This window comes from Gallus gallus, chromosome 2 (genome assembly GCF_016699485.2).
Source record: "Gallus gallus isolate bGalGal1 chromosome 2, bGalGal1.mat.broiler.GRCg7b, whole genome shotgun sequence".
NCBI classification, from domain to species: domain Eukaryota; kingdom Metazoa; phylum Chordata; class Aves; order Galliformes; family Phasianidae; genus Gallus; species Gallus gallus.
Genome location: NC_052533.1, coordinates 102,733,685 through 102,751,332, shown reverse-complemented (window position 1 = coordinate 102,751,332; position 17,648 = coordinate 102,733,685). Strand labels below are relative to the sequence as shown.

Sequence of the window (17,648 nt, the reverse complement as noted above, 5' to 3'; positions counted from 1 at the left end):
TCTATTTCCACTGGAATTCTTCACTGCTGAAAAACTGAATTATGACAAATGCTCACTTACATATCAGCGTTACCCAAGACTTTAACATTTCAAACACATCTAAATAGAACAGTGGTCGACATGATTGCACACAGTAGTCTTCTATGTAACACAGCTGGATTAGCGCATGGTGCTCTTCAAACACCTGTGTGACAACTGCTATTCAGCTGTGGAATTCACAGAATCACAGAATTGTAGGGGTTGGAAGGGACCTCTAGAGATCAAGTCCAACTCCCCTGCAAATTGGAATTGGCTCAAGCCTATGACTGCTCCATGCATGTGAAGCTGAAGTACTGTCTAACGTGTGTTAGATCAGGAGCCCACTCTTCTACCAGCTCCGCCAGACCTTGAAGAACCGTCTCACAGAACCAGATTTTGCAGGCTTCCACACAAACCACAGAAGAACAAAGCAAAGTACAGCAACTTCAAGTTACTCATGCACATGGGAACCTTCAGATCATGTGAGGCTCCCCCAGCATCCCATAGTTTGAAATGCTGCTTGGGTTTGTACAACCACATTCAGAAAGAGAGACAGGTTTTTAGGAGAGTTAAGAAATGCAACAAAGCAGTAAAAATGACTGCTCTCTTGGTACAAGCATATCACAGCACTTGTCTGCATCAAAATAAATAAATAAAGTGGAAAAATAAAAAAATTCAAGATGTGGCTTAATCAAAATTCTGATCATTTTCTCATCTGAATAAATAAATAAATAAATAGAAACAGCACTTTGTTTCCAGTAGCAGAATTGTTCCAGTTTGAAAATACATGCTTGAAAGAGGATGCATTCCTGTAAATTTCCCCATGCCGTATCCAGTTGTAAACTATCAGCACAGATTAAATCCCGGATTGCCAACAAATGGAATTTAACCAGCTCCATATTGATGTGACATTTTCCTGTTTGCTCAGGTTTTTTTCAGATTTGAAATGTTCTTGTAGGCAGTAGCCTTGAAAATTCACTAAAGGAAAACTGACAACATTAAAAAAAAAAAGCAAAACGTCTTCCTCATCTGAGAACAGAAATGATAAATTCATCACTAAGAACTACCACAAAGAGAGAAATATTTCCATAGATGATCTTGTAGGTTACTGTAAGACTCTTAAAAGAGCTCATTTAAATTGAGAACCACACCACCGCAACTGTAATGATACAACGTTAGCGATCTCTAATGACATGCGTATTATTTATGTTAACAAAATAGAAAATTCCCTATAGCATATTCTATCCTCAGGGGAATTCTAAAAAAAAGTATAATAAAATTCATAAAAATTTTGTCTCTATTTTATCCTTAAAATGTTAAACAATTCTCTAAATAGAGGAATTCCCAAGACTTGTTTGATTCTTGACGTATATTTGCAAATGCAAGAAAGTCAGATGTGCATATACAAAATTACAGAATATTTTTCCCCACCCTCCACCATAAACTCAAGCCAGAATACTAAGATACTGAAATGACTTGTTCATTAAGTGCTGTACATAAACTAGTACAAAACAAAGACACACTCTGTTCTGTGCAATTCTGCTGTGTGCTTCACATGTAGAAAGGGATCATTCTCCATTTTCGGTTCATGGAGAATAACAATTTCTGGTGTGGTAATAAGAAAACTGAGGTCAGATACACTATCTGAGGCAACCTGAAGGTTTTGGGATATGTTTTAAAGAGATACCACAACAGTTCCTCCTCATATAATCCAAATGTTAGAAGAATGGTGAACAGCTATTTCCAGAAGGAGCGTATTTCCTCAGACAGCATTAGCAGGTATATCTACACCACCAAAATTACCTCAGTGTAATATGACTGTTCTTCTAGCTTCTGATATGACGCTATTGTGGCTGGCATCACACATTACCCAGAAGACAGTGAGACTCCTACACTGATAGATGACTGCAAACTATGTCCTTTAACAGCAAAGGCGTGATCTTACTGTACTTGCTGTGTAAACTAGAAAAGCAAGTGAGAAAGTGGTAGAAATTTGATGATCATTCAGTGGACAAAACACTCAGATGTGGGCCAGTGCAGGAGTGGGATTTTAAGGAAGCATGAATTGCTCTTACCTCACAAACAAGTTATCATTTATGCAACTGTTCCAAAACATTCCTCAGTACCACTGATTTCACAGGATTGGCACGTGCATGCTCAAAAGTTTCTTACTGTAATGAAGCATTAAGGTCTCAAGCACTGATTTTTCTCAAGGACCAATTGATAAAAATAACAATACATTTAAATGAAGTAGAAATCCTATGTATTATTGATCCAACTGAAACTTTGTTGTCACAAAGAGGTCAGCACCCCCTTTATTTGTATCCTCTCAACAGGACTTGAGGCACTCTTATGGATCCAGAGACTTACTCATCGCTCCTAACAATCGATATTTAGTGATCTCTAACCATGGATCTTACAGATGAAATTGTAATTCAAATACGTCAAGCAGAGAGAGCAGAGACAGCCTTTTTGGCAGGCATCTGGAAAAGTAGCTACTGTAGAGGTGCAGAAAAAAGCCCGCATGGATAGTATCTATGGATAGAAAGGCATTAGACTGACTGAATGTGTTCCATACAGCTTAATGACATACATGTATATGCAGCAGTGCTAACGTTGCAGAAACAATGACAGTGACTGGAGAAGCTCACATTGCACAACACACAGAAGCCATTCCCTACACGTCAGACTCACCGTCTTGGGTACAGAAGCCATAAATAAGCAGAGGACTTCCAACACTGTTCACTTAGAACGGGGCATGTTGTATTCATATCACTTCTTCATTCAGCCAGTCATCGATGCTTAGAAGCTATGCTCTTATTTAGTTATCTAAGTTCGTGCCTGTGAACATGCCTCACTGAAGATGCTAACTCCTCTCTCTCACAGTCAGTGTGCAGGATCAAAAGGGAGAATCACTCCACATTTCACAGGCAGTATTCTGGGAGGAACGCTTTTGGAAATGAAAGGGTAGTCCATTGTCCAGGTTCAATCTGTCCTAGGTCTTTTTGCCAAGACTGCAGGCAAATACATCAACGATTGTCAGTTATAATCCTGAAATTTCTCATGCAGCCATTTTTCCATTGGGAATTGGACAAAGACCAGCTCAATGCTCATAATTATTTCTTACATATGGCCTATTTCTTCACAGAACACTGAAGCTATTCATTTGGGAGTTCATTTATATAGTTCAGACCTCAGTTGTTCAGGAGATAAACATCCCCTTATGAAAGCTACAATCCAAAGTACAAAGAACACAGAAGTACTGTCAGCACTGGAAGAAAACATGGGGAACCAGGGTTGAAGGCTATCAACAGAGGTTCTGCTTTTACTATGTTGAGTTGAAAGTGAGGTAAGGACAACACATCACAGATCAAAGTAACATGGAGATGGACCACAAGAACGGAGATGGCAGAAGCTAAAGTACAGACATTGAGGGAAGTGAAATCAGTAAATGGGAACAAATTTCTTTGTAACTGGATGCTGAAAAACCAGAGAAAGGTAGTATCAGGAAATCTAGGAGGAGCTATCCTTCAAGTATGTGTCTGTAGATTCTGAAAATTAATTCTCTCAACGCCAATATATGCATTATTGTAAACATAAAAATAATAATAAACCGAGCCATTCAACCTGTCTTTTAATTAAAGCTTTAAGAAAACAACATATAGTCTATTTCTTAAAACATAGCGCATAAGCAAGAAAGGGTTTTTTAGGGTGACTAAATCTTTCAACTCTGCTTAGGAGTCCCTTGTATTGGGACAGAGGAATAAATGGAGCATCCGTTATCTGGATCTAGTTTCAGGATCATCTTTTATATACTACTGCCAGTAGTCAAGTACAATGAATGCATTGACTACTTTTGGAGGCACAGTTCAGCACAGCTTACCCTGATAAATCTCCCACCATCCTGATAGCTTCTCCTGAGAAGGGCCTACAGGACACTATATTTTACAGAATGGTTGTTAAATTAACTGTAACTTCAGATCCATTTTAAGAAATAGCGTCAGAGCATTAATAAGTTAAGAATAATTATTTTAATAAACGCAGTCACTGACTAATATTCCCAACAACAAATATTCTTTGTCAAGCTACACACAGATGATTACTATAAAACAACAACTAAATCCATAAGAAATATCTACCATGTTAGAGCAACTCAGAATATACATACAACTGTGAGAGGTTTTCACAAATTGTTTACATGCTTCAACTGGAAGATGACAAAAACATGACGCGCTCTACAGGCCACACCACAAATCTGAGATCCGTTTCAGTTTCCTTTCCTCCCTACAGAAAGTACTATTTTGTACACTATATTCCATTTCGTGCCTTCAATTTACAATAGTACCTAATTAATAACATCACTACAAAAAAAATAGATTTAACATAGTACTGCAGAAGGCCTCACTGAGTCTTAAGTCTCTCAGGGCCATATTATTGCCACAAAAAGCACAGTAAAAAAAATTACAGATAACTAAAAACAATGATAAAAAATCATGGACAGCACTTTATAAAGATTAACAGTTAGACATTCATTCTGCACCACACACTATAACGCAATCCAGAAACTTCACCTTCTACTTCTGAACATAAGAGTTCAGAAAAAAAAACACCTGGGGGAGTATTGGTGTAATATTTGCTAGGCATTAAGAAAGCCAAAAACAAGAGCACACCTGCTACAGTCAGGCAATCCAAAGTGTCACAGGAACTGCAACTAAGTTCACTCACATTACTGAAAAGTTTAAAATGAGTTGACAACTATGTTGGGAAGATCTAGATCAATTAAAGGAATATGTGAGTCTTCATTTGACCCAAATATTTTAAACAAGTGAGGAACAGCCAAAGCATAAGTAAGTATCTAAACTGAGACATTGCCTCAGGGATCAACATTGTAATTATAATTCAGAAGGTCTGTGATTGATTAGAATTGTAACTGTAGTACAGCAAGTCAGAAAGGGAAGTAAAGCAGGGCTTCAGGTTTTTTGCTTTTTCCTCTTATTACCAGGAACAACAAAGTGAGCAACCTTATAAGATTTAAGATCCTGAAGGAGCTTTGACTGTCAAAATCCCCCCCCCCCCCCAGTCCTTCTAAAACAGGGACAGCAGCAGGTGGGTACTCTAACACCATTTTAATAAACTTTCAACTATTCAATTAAATATTCTCTTCAGAATACTAGCAAAAGGCTCCACTGGGACTCCACGCTCAGTCTTAAGGATATAATGGCAGGAACACAGCAAATTAAAAGTCTTGTGATGTTGCTCTAAGCTCCACTTCCTCTAATTGTGATTGTTTGATAACAAACTTACAACTCAGTCATTGCTTTTCTGCATGCATATGTACTTTCCTCTTTGCCATATTTTGGACATGCATAAACATGCAAAAATACTTCTATATTTTGTCTTCAGAAAAAGGTGACATTAAAAGAAAGAACACACTATCAGTGAGTAAAACCACATTTCTAATACCTTTCTGGTATTACAGCATGTAGTTCTGCAAGGCATTTAGGCGCACGTTTGACTTTAAGCACATTAATTTTACCTTAAATAAAAAGAAAAATTGCACTCTAAAAGTATCTGTCTGCCTGTCAATGTCAACTGCATAGAAAGTCTGCGAGATTAACAGAGTACGTTAATCTTAATTAAGATTAACAGAGTCTGCAAGATCAACATAGAAACCTGAAATAAGGTAAGAAGAGTTGAGGTCTCAGTATTTACCTATTCGCTTGAGTAGACTTTGTCACAGTATTTACTTTTCCTCTTTATTATTAGTTATGTGCACTACAGCATGAACTTGGAATGGGAGAATACTAAGCAAAATGTCAAAAGTAAATCTCAAGATCAAACAGATTCTGAGATCAAGGTTTAACTGACTGAACACAGATATGAAAATGTCTGGGAAGTGAAAAACAAACAAACCATATGAGCCCTGCTAAATCCTCATCCATCCACCAAATAAAGTTATCCCTTCCTGATCACAAGACCTGAAATCATTTTGACCTTAGTCTTCTGTTTCCCTTGTTTCCTCACAAGGGAGTTTGGTGTCACCATTCCAAGAGGTACCAGAGTAAAGAGAAATACAGTCTTTACTGCTGAGAAATCCTTTAATAACTACTAGAATTTCAGCACGTAGTTGGTCTCTAATTAGTCCCACAAGAAAAGGGCACTCAGTCAACATCCTTACCCTGAAGGAAAGCAATTTCTCAGAAGTTTACTCAACCCATAAAAGATTAAGTGACTGTCAGCAGCTCCTCCAAAGAATCTAACAAATGTTCAGAAGGAACAGTGGTTTGGATCAGTTTAGAACAGTTTCATGGGTGCTAAATAATGTTCTGATGATGACACTCAAGTGGTGGTTGCAAATATGAAGGACTACACAGCAAAACAATTTACAGACTCTAGGCCGCAACCTAATTCTATGTTTTGCAAAGACCATGATGCGCACAAGCAGCTCAGAAGGAAAGGTCTGCTCTACTGGGAGGCGATTGTCCATCCATGCCTATTTCTAGCACCCTGCTCTGCATTTAGCATCTCTACTGAAAGACACACTTCTCTACAATTTACTTGGGGACAGTGACCAAGTAGCTCCCTTCCTGGGAGCACAAAGTGTCAGGGGATGCTATACTCCTCAACAGTGCATTTTACCAGAAAGAGCAACGTGACTCAGAGATCAGACCGAGGTGTGCTAGGCCAGTGAGGATACTCTGGCATAAAAATGTATCCGTTTATACATGACTCCCTCCCAGTTCTAGAAGAGGCAAAATGGTTTGCAGCTGAATCCCCAACCAAGTAGCAGCAATGCCTCACAGAGAATTTTTTTCCTTTGTTTTTCTCCTCTTGCTATTAACTAAATTGAAAGCCAATTTTAAAATAATAATAATAATGATAATGGTCCTATATATCATGAGTATCAGTAAATAGTTACTACTGACCAAAAAATAATTATATTTAGACGCATATATATTGTAGCCCCCAATATATATTTATAGCCACATATTTTCAGTTGGTGTAAAACTGCAGAGCACAACTAATTTCCTTGGACCAGTGCACAATTAAGGCAGCTGAGAATCCAGCCCTATGGCTTAAAAGCTACATTTACAGCTCTAGAGGCTTTACTGTGAGCTATTTGCCTACCAGCTGCTTAAGAAATACAGGTGTTCATGTTACTGTCACCATTCTATTTCCTACTACACTGTTTTTGCTGTTTCCACCTTTTTAAGCCATGTTATCAATATTTTTCTGTCTACCTTGAAGATCCTGCTGGATGACAGAGGAAACTGAAGGATCCCTGAGGCAAAAGCAGACTCCAAACATCATTCTCAAATTGTGTATATGCAAAGGATCATGAAATCTCTCTCTTTATGGACTCATGAAAAGGAATAATTTGGAATGTAAGGCAGAGCCCCAGTTTCACCCGGCCAATCCCCTCAGAATAACAAGTTTCAATGTCTCTTCATGATAGCATAGAGTCATTGAATCAGGGTGATGCCTGTGGCAAGAATCTACATTATTATAATCACTCTAATAAAGTTAAGTTGGTAAAAAAAAAAAAAAAAAAAAAAAGTGAGAACATAAACCAGATGAAAATGTATGGTACTGGAAGTTAAAATCATTTGTTCAAACATCCCTCCCAACTGCATAGCTTTTATGTAGATGCAAGAAATGATCATACCTTAAACAACAGCTCACGCACTCACCTGTCCCAGATCTAAAGTGACATTGACTTCATTGTACTTTAAGCCCTTAGAAAGAGGAGGACTTTGCCACCAGCGCTCCGTTCCATCAATGGCGTTAGTGATTGGGTGAGCTTTACTGGGATCACCAGCATTGCAGTAGTCACAGAACTGTCCCTGAAACACAGAAAATTAAAGAGGTTGTCTCAGTCAAGATTGTACACGCTGCAGATGTGTGCTGTTGTTCACTGAGGTTCTGAATTGGAGCTGTGCCTAAAAATTGAGTTAAATCTTGCTTCTCTTTCAATATAGTGTACTTGTACAATGATTTCTCTTGCAATTAAAACCTCACATTTATACCTGGAAACACAGACTGAAATTTCAGAAATCTCTTTAAGGAAAAGACAATAAACCTTTTATTTTATTAATACATTCACTGATACTTTGCTGAAATGATCTGTATTACCTTTGCAGGCACTTCCACAGGAATGTAATGAAACAAAGACACTTACAGCTGGGATAACACCAACATAAAATTTACCCTCAGTTCTCCTAAGAGACTGTGAAACAACGAAGTATGTACGTGGACCAGTAGTAACAAACCCATAAAAAAAATTATCTACAACCTGTGAATGTGTAAATTTGCAGTTATAATTTTATAGCATAAATATATATATATATATCCGTGTTATTATAATACATTCTAAAACTGAAACTTGGAGAAATATACATCCATGGAAAATGATTACACAGAGCGTTCCCTTTAAGGACGATGAAAGAATGCCATTGTATCTTCATTTGCCAAAGTTACCACACAATTTTTAATCCACAATTAAGGCCACACTCCGGATATGCCCTGATAATCTCTCTTTGGTAGTTTCTAAAGCTCTTTATACTGTTCCATACAATAATGATGAATAAACTTCAGGAAACTTAATTTTAATTTGGCATCTTAGCTTGTCCCATAGCAGTATTTTTATCTTCAAGAAAGTGCATTGTACAGTCTACTAAGATTAGTGCTGAGGAATCAAAATTAGTTATTAAGGAATCTTTTCACTGTCCAATTCACATCTTCTTCTACTCACTGGGTGTAGATAATTGATGCAGGAGAAACTGTGCCAGGCACAGATCCTTGTAGAACCCCAATAGAAAAAAATGGCGTTTTCATTAAATGCTACAATCCCCTTAATTTACTTCAGCCAGACAGTTGCTTAGACCATTCAGTCTGTGATGTGCTGACAGTGTTTTGGCTTTGTGTTTTAACTAAGGTAGTATGTCACATTTGAACCTTTTCCTTTTCTAACTAAATAGATTTTTAACAAGATGTGACACCTTATTGTTCTTTCCACAACCTTTGTTGTCTAGCCTTAAATGCATACCTGCCTTGGAAGTATTAACACAGTTCCATACAACTGTCACTGTTTTGTTTGCCACTGCTGTCACACTGATCAGTGCAAATTAACTAGAGAGGTCGCACTTGTCCACTAACACAGGAATGAGAGCAGTAGTTCTGTCCTAATCCTGCTCTTCTGGCAAGCTCAGAATATGACAGTGGTGCCAAAAGACACAACCACCATACGCTGATTAGTTGATCTGACTCATTAATCTTGAGAATTCCTTATAGTACTTGAAGGGAGCTTATAAACAGGAGGGAAATCAAATTTTAACTTAGTCTAATATTGATAGGACAAGTGGTAATGGTTTTAAACTAAAAGAGGGGAGATTCAGTTTAGATGTTAGGAAGAAATTCTTCACTCAGAGGTTGGTGAGGCGCTGGCACAGCTGCCCAGAGAAGCTGTGGTGCCCCATCCCTGGAGGCGCTCAAGGCCAGGTTGGATGGGGCCCTGGGCAGCTGAGCTGCTGGGTGGCAGCCCTGCCCATGGCACGGGGCGGGACTGGGTGGGCTTTGAGGTCCCTTCCAACCCCAGCCTGTATGCACGTAGGCTAACTATGGCAATCAAGTTGTAACACATTTCTCCTCTAACCGTTAGAGAAGCTTTGGATGGTTTTTGTACAAACAACTATAGTATGCCAGGACATTATGGGATTCTAACATAGTTGACGCCACATAGGCTGTGCTAGCTACACGTAACACTGCCAGCTTCTTCAGTGAGGCCAAAGAACATTGTGTCACAATCCGCAAAAGCAATACACTGAGAAATGAATCCAGGCACCAAAAACAGCAGTTGCCACCACATGAGAGCATCTTTATCATTCAGATTTTCTGACAAATGCACACTTGGAGTTCTGATACAGGTAGTAGAACACCACAGGCCTCTCCTAAACAGTTTCACAGCACGCATGAAACATCACCTTTACTTCACATTCACACTGATCTGGCTGGAAATACACAGGAAACAGTTGCTGCCATGGCAGTTCCAGCCTTGTTCCAGCCACAGCCTCAAGAAAGGCTGAATGAAAAGAAAACAGTGAGGAGTATTCAATGCCAGCGTTACATTTACATACATCTACTCTGTATTTCAGTATACCAGAACACTTGATCTGAACTCAAGATACTATTTTTTTTTTCTTTTCTTTTTGGACACATAATTCAAAGCATTTCATTGCAACAACCGGAGTTTCAGTTATTTAAAGTACATTCCAGCAAACTCTGCCAACAAGACATAAAGAAAAAGAATTAATGATTGGGCTGAACAGCCTTCCCCACTCCCCCTTGGCAGTACCTGCAGACACGCTCCCCCAGCCCGCCTGCCACAGGACACATCTTGATCCAGCAGCCTGGAGCCTGGGCACCCAGCCACTGCTTGAATTTGGCTGCAATTCACCAGCCAGGCAGGTGTACATCTGCTGGTGACCATGTTACCCTCTTCCCCTCAGTTCTCCTGCATGGAGGAGAGAAAGGAAACTGCATAAAGCAGTTTGCCGAAATGCTGAAAATGATGAAAAAGTCTCATCTGCATATAATAAAAAGCTACAATGATGAAGGATTTGTTCACAAATTAATACCTAGAGGAGCTGTGCTCACTGGCAGGGCAGGACAGGTATGCAACTAACTTTAACTCACACCCGCACACCGCTGTGGACAGATCTGCAGGCAAAGCCAGGCATGTCATGTATCTGCCAGAGCTGCTGAAACATTTTGCACTGCAGCACATTTGTTCACTCAGCACTGTTCTTATTAAGCTATTGTCCCTCTTGCCAACACACTAAATGAAAGAGAGACACTGCTTTCCTCAGTGTACATGCAGCACTGCCTCACAAGCCTCAGACTACACCTGGTGGCTGAATTAAGCTGCACCTGAAGGAACCGCACACCTGAAGGGCTTCCAACAGCCTCTTAATGCTCTTTCAGGATTTGCTGGGGATGATGAGCTCCACTAGGGAATACAATAAATCATATAAGGAACATATAAAGAACCAAAAGACAAGAAGAAAAGAGACCAATGCAAGTACTTGAAAGGAACTTATAAGCAGGTGAGGGATTGACTTTTTATGTTGTCTAATAGCGATAGGACAAGGGGGAATGGCTTTAAACTAAAAGAGGGGAGACTTCAGTTAGATGTTAGGAAGAAATTTTTCACTGAGAGGATGGTGAGGCACTGGAACAGGTTTCCCAGAGAAGCTGTGGGTGTCCCATCCCTGGAGGCACTCAAAGCCAGGTTGAATGGGGCCCTGGGCAGCTAAGCTACTGGGTGGCAGCCCTGCCCGTGGCAGGGGGTGGGACTGACTGGGCTTTAAGGTCCCTTCCAACCTAGGGCATTCTATAATTCTGTGAGAAGCAGCAGAAGCGAAGCTGAGCTGCTCTTTTTGCCTTATTTTAATTGCTTGTGTTAGTACCACAACATAGCTGTCTCTTCCTTTGATAGAGAGGAAGATCCCTCTCCTCACCTTCTTTCTGACTTCCCTGCTCATAGGTACAGCAGCCACCATCCATCTTTGGACAGACTCCAGATGTGAGTGACTCAGGTGCACAGCATGGCTTCAGCCTGAGACTGTCACAGCAGCTGCTAGACCCATCTCTGCCACCATATATGAAAGCCGCCAGGCTCTTAAGAAACAACACATGCAAATGCTTATGCTGATCTAAATCTTTCAACTTAAGCTCAGTTTCTGCAACGCTTTAATGTGCTTCTGTCCAATTTTCCACCAGTAAAAAAACAACATCTGAGACTCTCATATTTACAGTGGCTTTGAACTCGAGAAGTGGAGGGGACTGATAATATGCACGTTGTGCTGCTATCGCATTTTCCATGGCTGGATTTCCCTGGCCTGGGGAAGGAATTTTCCAAGTTTTCTCAAACCAAAACTACAGAAGTATTCATGTGCTGTACCTCAGTAGGGCTTTGTTAGAACTGCAGAGCGATGCAGCTGTATTCACATTCACACAGCAGGCTCCCAGCAGCACCAACAGTCCTCCAGGGAATGGAATCAGCCCTGACCCATAACTGCCCTCTAACCCAGGGCCCGCAATGCAAATGTTTAACAAGAGGAACTCCCGTCCTCTCACTCTCTTCCTACAAACAGCAAACTCTCATTTTCAGTGGGATGCGAGTACATAAAGGGAATAATAACAAAAATAATCACGTCACAAACAGCAGACCAAGCAGTTTCCCCATCATTGCAACCTCAGCTCAAGTATTTACTACCTGCAGCCCAGCTTTGCTAATAGGAAAACTGTGTTTCTCAGCCTGAAAGCACCTCAAAGCACTCAGCTTTTTGTGAGAGGGCATTCTGCAGACGCAAGGTAAAAATGGAAGAGCTCTGAGAGGGCTGAGGCAAGTCCCGGTTAGGAGTTCTGACAGAGCCGATAGAAAACATCAGCCCACCACAAAGCTGACCTGCTGCTCGCTGCCTGCCCTCCCACAGGCACACTCACGCAAGGAGCGTTACCACAGGAAAAATACATCTCCATTAACGCCTCTGGAGGAGTTCTGTCCCTCTGCAGGTGCAACCTGCCCTCACCCCTGCCCGTCCACACCCGTTACCTGTATGGCTCTCCCCAGCGGGGCTGCGGCCGGCCCCCCCACCAGCTTGCAGTACAGCTCCGGCCGCCCGCCGCCCTCCTCCTCCCCACAGGTAGCGGTCGCCGAGATGCCGGCCGTCTCGGCCAGGTTGAAGTACGGCGGGTGGAGGCTGAGTCCGAGGGAGCCGGGGGGCTCCGTCTGCGCAGGGCACAGGGAGAAGAGCGGCGGGAGCAGAGCCCACAGGAGCCGGCAGCCCGGCGCTGGGGTACCATGGGCAAAGCGACCCGGCGCCGCAGCCATCCTGCGCCAGGCTCTGCCCTCGCCTCCCCCGGGGCGGCCGTATAGCTGAGGCGGGCGGAGGCCGGGGCTGCCCGGCTGCGGTGTGTGGGGCGGGGAGAGGCGCGAACACACCCCCGCTGAGGCGAGGCGGCCGCGGGGTGTGCGGAGCTCCCCGGTAGGAAGTGAGGGCTCGGCGTAGCAGCGGCTGCCAGGGCGGGGGAAAGGGTTTCTGGGCTGGTGGGGTTGTCCCAGGTGCGGACCCCGCAGCCATGCTGAGGTGATCCTTCCCCTCCTGGGGAAACGTATCGCTAACGGAGCTCAGACACATCTCCGAGCATCCCACTCGCACAAGCCATGGCCTGTCCCACATAAAAGTAAGGTTTTCCAGGCTTTCTCCTACGGTTTCACTCAAGGTGTGTGCTGCTCCTGTCTGCAGGCCTTCGGGAAGGCACCTTGCCATCTCATTTAAGGTATTTGGCACAGGTTTTAGAAAACAAAGTCGGGGAAGGAAAAAGGGGCTAAAAAACAAGCCATTCCCATCAGCTTCACCACACTGCTATCCTCTTTCAAACTCATTCACATTCCCTCCCCCCTGCACAGTCACACATCCCCTGCTCAGCTTTCTTAATAAAATTCATAGGATTCAGGCACAAAGACACACATACCTCCAATATTTTAATAGTGATTCATGTGAGTAGCAAAGGATTTCATAACTCGTGAAGGCTATGCTACATGCCACACAGCACTAGCAAGGGAGATCTATTTCAGGAAGCACCAACCACAAGCTATTGATTTTGTCTGCAAGCAAATATCACCACCTCTTGCCCTGTGTCACTACAGCTTTAGCGTGCCGTGGAAACATCTGTGGGAAGCAATTTTTCTGTCAATAGGAAAAGCCAGCTTTTCCTATGGAGGACAGAATAAATATTGCATACTTCCGCTATAAATATATCAGATTTGGGTTTTCTATCCGTAAATGCTTTAAATTTCTAGAGCAACTTAAAAATATTCTCTTTTCCCAGCTGTGACTCTGAGGATATGAAATCACCTTAATGCACATGCCTGCCTATGTACTTCATAAAAACTATGAGAATCACAGAATGCCAGAGGTTGTAAGGAACCTCTTGGGATGAAGTCCAAACCCTTGCTAAAACGTGGAGAATTGTAAAAAAAATTAAGCAACAGCATCTTTAAATGTTCCCTTAAATGAGATGCTGAACTATCAGATTAGATTTGCACTCATCTTTTAAAAATCTGTTAAAGAGTAAGGTGTCTGGAGCAAATTAGTTTTTAAAACATCTGAAAGTGTCTAATGTAAGTGGTCTTTAAGTGCAGAGCAAGTGTGTCCTATCTATTAACTCACTGAGTATTTGTGTTCTCTTTATCATTATACGAAATAAAAAAAAAAAAAATCAAATGAAAGCTGAACAGAGCACATTCCTGGTAGAAAATAAATGTTTAAGTACTTTAAGGAGAAAAGCACTATGAAGTGCAGTATTAAGAGGAACTGGTGAAGATTAAAATTACGCAGGTTACAAAATCATCATACTCTGAGTAGCCAGATAATCACAGAATCACAGAATGGCCTGGGTTGAAAAGGACCACAACGATCATGCAGTTTCAACCCCCCTGCTATGTGCAGGGTCGCCAACCACCAGACCAGGCTGCCCAGAGCCACGTCCAGCCTGGCCTTGAATGCCTCCAGGGATGGGGCATCCACAGCCTCCTTGGGCAACCTGTTCCAGTGTCTCACCACCCTCTGAGTGAAAAACTTCCTCCTAATATCCAACCTAAACCTCCCCTGTCTCAGTTTAAGACCATTCCCCCTTGGTCTACCCAGGCTGGCCATTTAGATAGCATGCTTTGAAAGGTGTTGCTTCTGTATATAACTAGCAAGCCATCAAATATCGTCTCCTCTTCATTCACAAATAAACTTTTGTTTTTGCACAACATTTGGAGAAATTAGTTTATACCTGTGGTGGGATTGTTGATTATATTGACAACAATTCTTTTGATATGAATGTTTCAAATTGAAAAAACAGCATTAATTACAGAGATTGTGTGTAGTACCTCTTTTTTGTCACCCCTGTCTCTCTGTACTCTCAGAAACAAGCACTTGGGAAGGTTTTTTCTGATAACTGTTACCTTAGAATAAGCAAAGCACAGACCAGGTGATTCAGATATGTTTGATGAAGCTTAAAAAAATATATAAAAAAACAGTAAATGTTCTCAGACCCAGAATGTTCTCAGTGAATGCAATCTCTACATCAGGGAAGGAACAGAGCGTGAAGAGCTGTCCCTGAAGAATGGCCAGCTTGAATGCTGAAATGCACAAAAGGGAAAATGGTACACCGGTGCATATGCTGGACTGAAAATTAGCCTTAGCTTGTAGTGGTACACTTTTCATTGAGCTCTTTGATGTGTCACAATCTTTATGACTAAAAGCACTGATTTACTGGGAGTAAATGAGAAAGAGGAAATAAAGGAGCAAATATACTGAAATACCCAAATGAACATTTGTGGAAATTATTCTGTATTACTTATTCAAGTAAAATGCCAACTTCTAGCATCAGTTAGAAAGTCCACATGAAGAAAGTTTAATAATGCACTTGTGATTCCTAGCATCTTGGTGTTCTTACACTGGCTTATACCAGCAAATTTGATATTGAATAGTCTATCATAAAAGGCCTCAGCAAAAGGACCATGGAGCTAACAGGAAAATTCAAGATTGTTTATCATTGGAAGGATTAATGCAAACAGTTATGAACATGTTGGGTAAACTATTTCTATTATTAGATAAACTTTTCCTTTTTCAGGTTCAGATTTGTAAATTCTCCATTCTGTTTTTAAAAGGTTTGTAGGATACATAAATATTCAATCTAGTTTGCCTGAGAAGCCGTGGAATTTGTTTCTGGAGTAGTTTTTACTATTTCTGTTGCTATCACTCTTCTAAGGGTATCTCTTAAAATAAAGAATAACTCAAAATATGTTGTTTACATGACAAGTTTTAGAAGAATTGGCCTGTGTTTTTGTAAATATTATACAAACAAAAAATAGCACACGTAGCAGGTTATACTGCTGTTTAGAGAAGGGAAAATTAATATAAACAATAGGCCAGATGGAAATTATTTTATTGACTGTTTTAGTTATTGATGATGGTTTAAATGTGTTTGCCTGAACAAGAAAAATTTAAACTAACCCCATTATTGTGGAACACTTTATTCTTAGGATGTTTATAATGCCTGCCTTATCCTGTAAGGAAGTAAGTTTCTATTAGGTTCTTCTAAAATTTGAGTATGTCACAGATATCACCAGCACAGTTATAATGCAAACTTCAAGACTTCTCGGTCTGCTAAAAGTAATAAAATTAGGCAACGTGAAATATACAGCAAATTTTAGAAGAATAACAGCATTCTGCCTTCGAAAAGATCTCATGAAAAGTTAGTCAGAATCTGCTGCTATGTCATGCAGGGGTTTGCACTTTGCATAACAAGTGCAATGTACAAGTTGAAGACTATTCTGTTACAGGTAATTGCAAAATAGACAGTCTCTGAATCTATTTGGATTCACTTTTTCTGATTTTTTTCAGTATTTCATTAGGAAATTAAATTAGGTTTTTGTACAACAAAGATTTCAACAAATCCGGGTAGTATTCCTTAAAAAATCCCACACAAGTCATTCCCAAAACCTCAAATCAGTCTCACAGTAGAGGGCACATGCAGATATACTGGAAGGAGTATCAACATTAATTAACTTGATGCAATCCTATCAATTATTTCTACAAGTTGTCATCACATGGTAGGATTTTCTAATGGCAGTAGCTCAAGTATCAGATCTTCCTGAAATTATGTTACTGAAAACTTTGTCCACAAACTTAGGAAGAATAACATTTTCACTTGAAACGAATAGCATATTTTTGTTCCTAAATAGACTTTGGTGATTATTTAAAAAAGACAAGGATCTCCTAGAAGGAGTCCAGTGAAGGGCCACAAAGATGGTAAGGGGCCTGGAGCATCTCCCATAACTGAGTAACCTGGGTCTGTTCAGCCTGGGGAAAAGGAGACTGAGAGGGGATCTGATAAATGATTATGAATGTCTAAAGGGAGGTGGGAGACAAATGGATGAGGCCAGGCTCTTCTTGGTGGTGTGTAGCAATAGGATGAAGAGCAATGGCCTAAAACTTGAGCATAGGAAGTTCCATACAAACGTGTGGAATAACTTCTTTATGATAAGGGTGATGGACCGCTGGAACAGGCTGCCCAGAGAGGTTGTGGAGTCTCCTACTGTGGATATTCAAGACCCATATGAACACCTACCTGGGTGACCTACTGTAGGCTATCTGCTTTAGCAGGGGATTAGACTCAGTGATCTCTTGCAGTCCCTTCCAGTCCCTGCACTTCTGTGATTCTGTGACATATACAAGTGAAAAAAGAGCAAGATGTAAAAGGATATGAGCAAACATATCAGATGACCCTGTGCAGATCCTAGAAGGAGTAAGCAGACACCAATATGCACATCATATTCCCCACAGTGAAGGACAGCTAGTGACTCACCAAAACATCCTAAGCCACTGCTAGAATGAAACCTCCAACTTTAGGACTGTATGGGAATCAGAAACTGCTGAATCACAGCCTGAACCTCTGATTGACCAGCTGAAGCAAGCACTGAGTCAGCCACAGGAACACAGGTGAAGGCAATTCACCCATGTGATTAGAAGGGTCCCTAGACCCCCATTTAAGGGCTGACTGCCACTAAGGAA

At 41.0% G+C, this 17,648-nt stretch overlaps 1 protein-coding gene across 1 annotated transcript in view; it reads right to left on the bottom strand.

Moving 5' to 3' along the window:
- LAMA3 (laminin subunit alpha 3) overlaps nucleotides 1–12,929 on the bottom strand; it is a 113,508-nt gene extending 100,579 nt beyond the window's left edge. Inside the window, 2 exon segments of the mRNA XM_015277980.4 lie at nucleotides 7,710–7,862; nucleotides 12,632–12,929. Coding sequence (XP_015133466.3) covers nucleotides 7,710–7,862; nucleotides 12,632–12,910 — 432 coding nt within the window. The 5' untranslated portion in view covers nucleotides 12,911–12,929.
- Nucleotides 12,930–17,648: the final 4,719 nt, after the last annotated feature.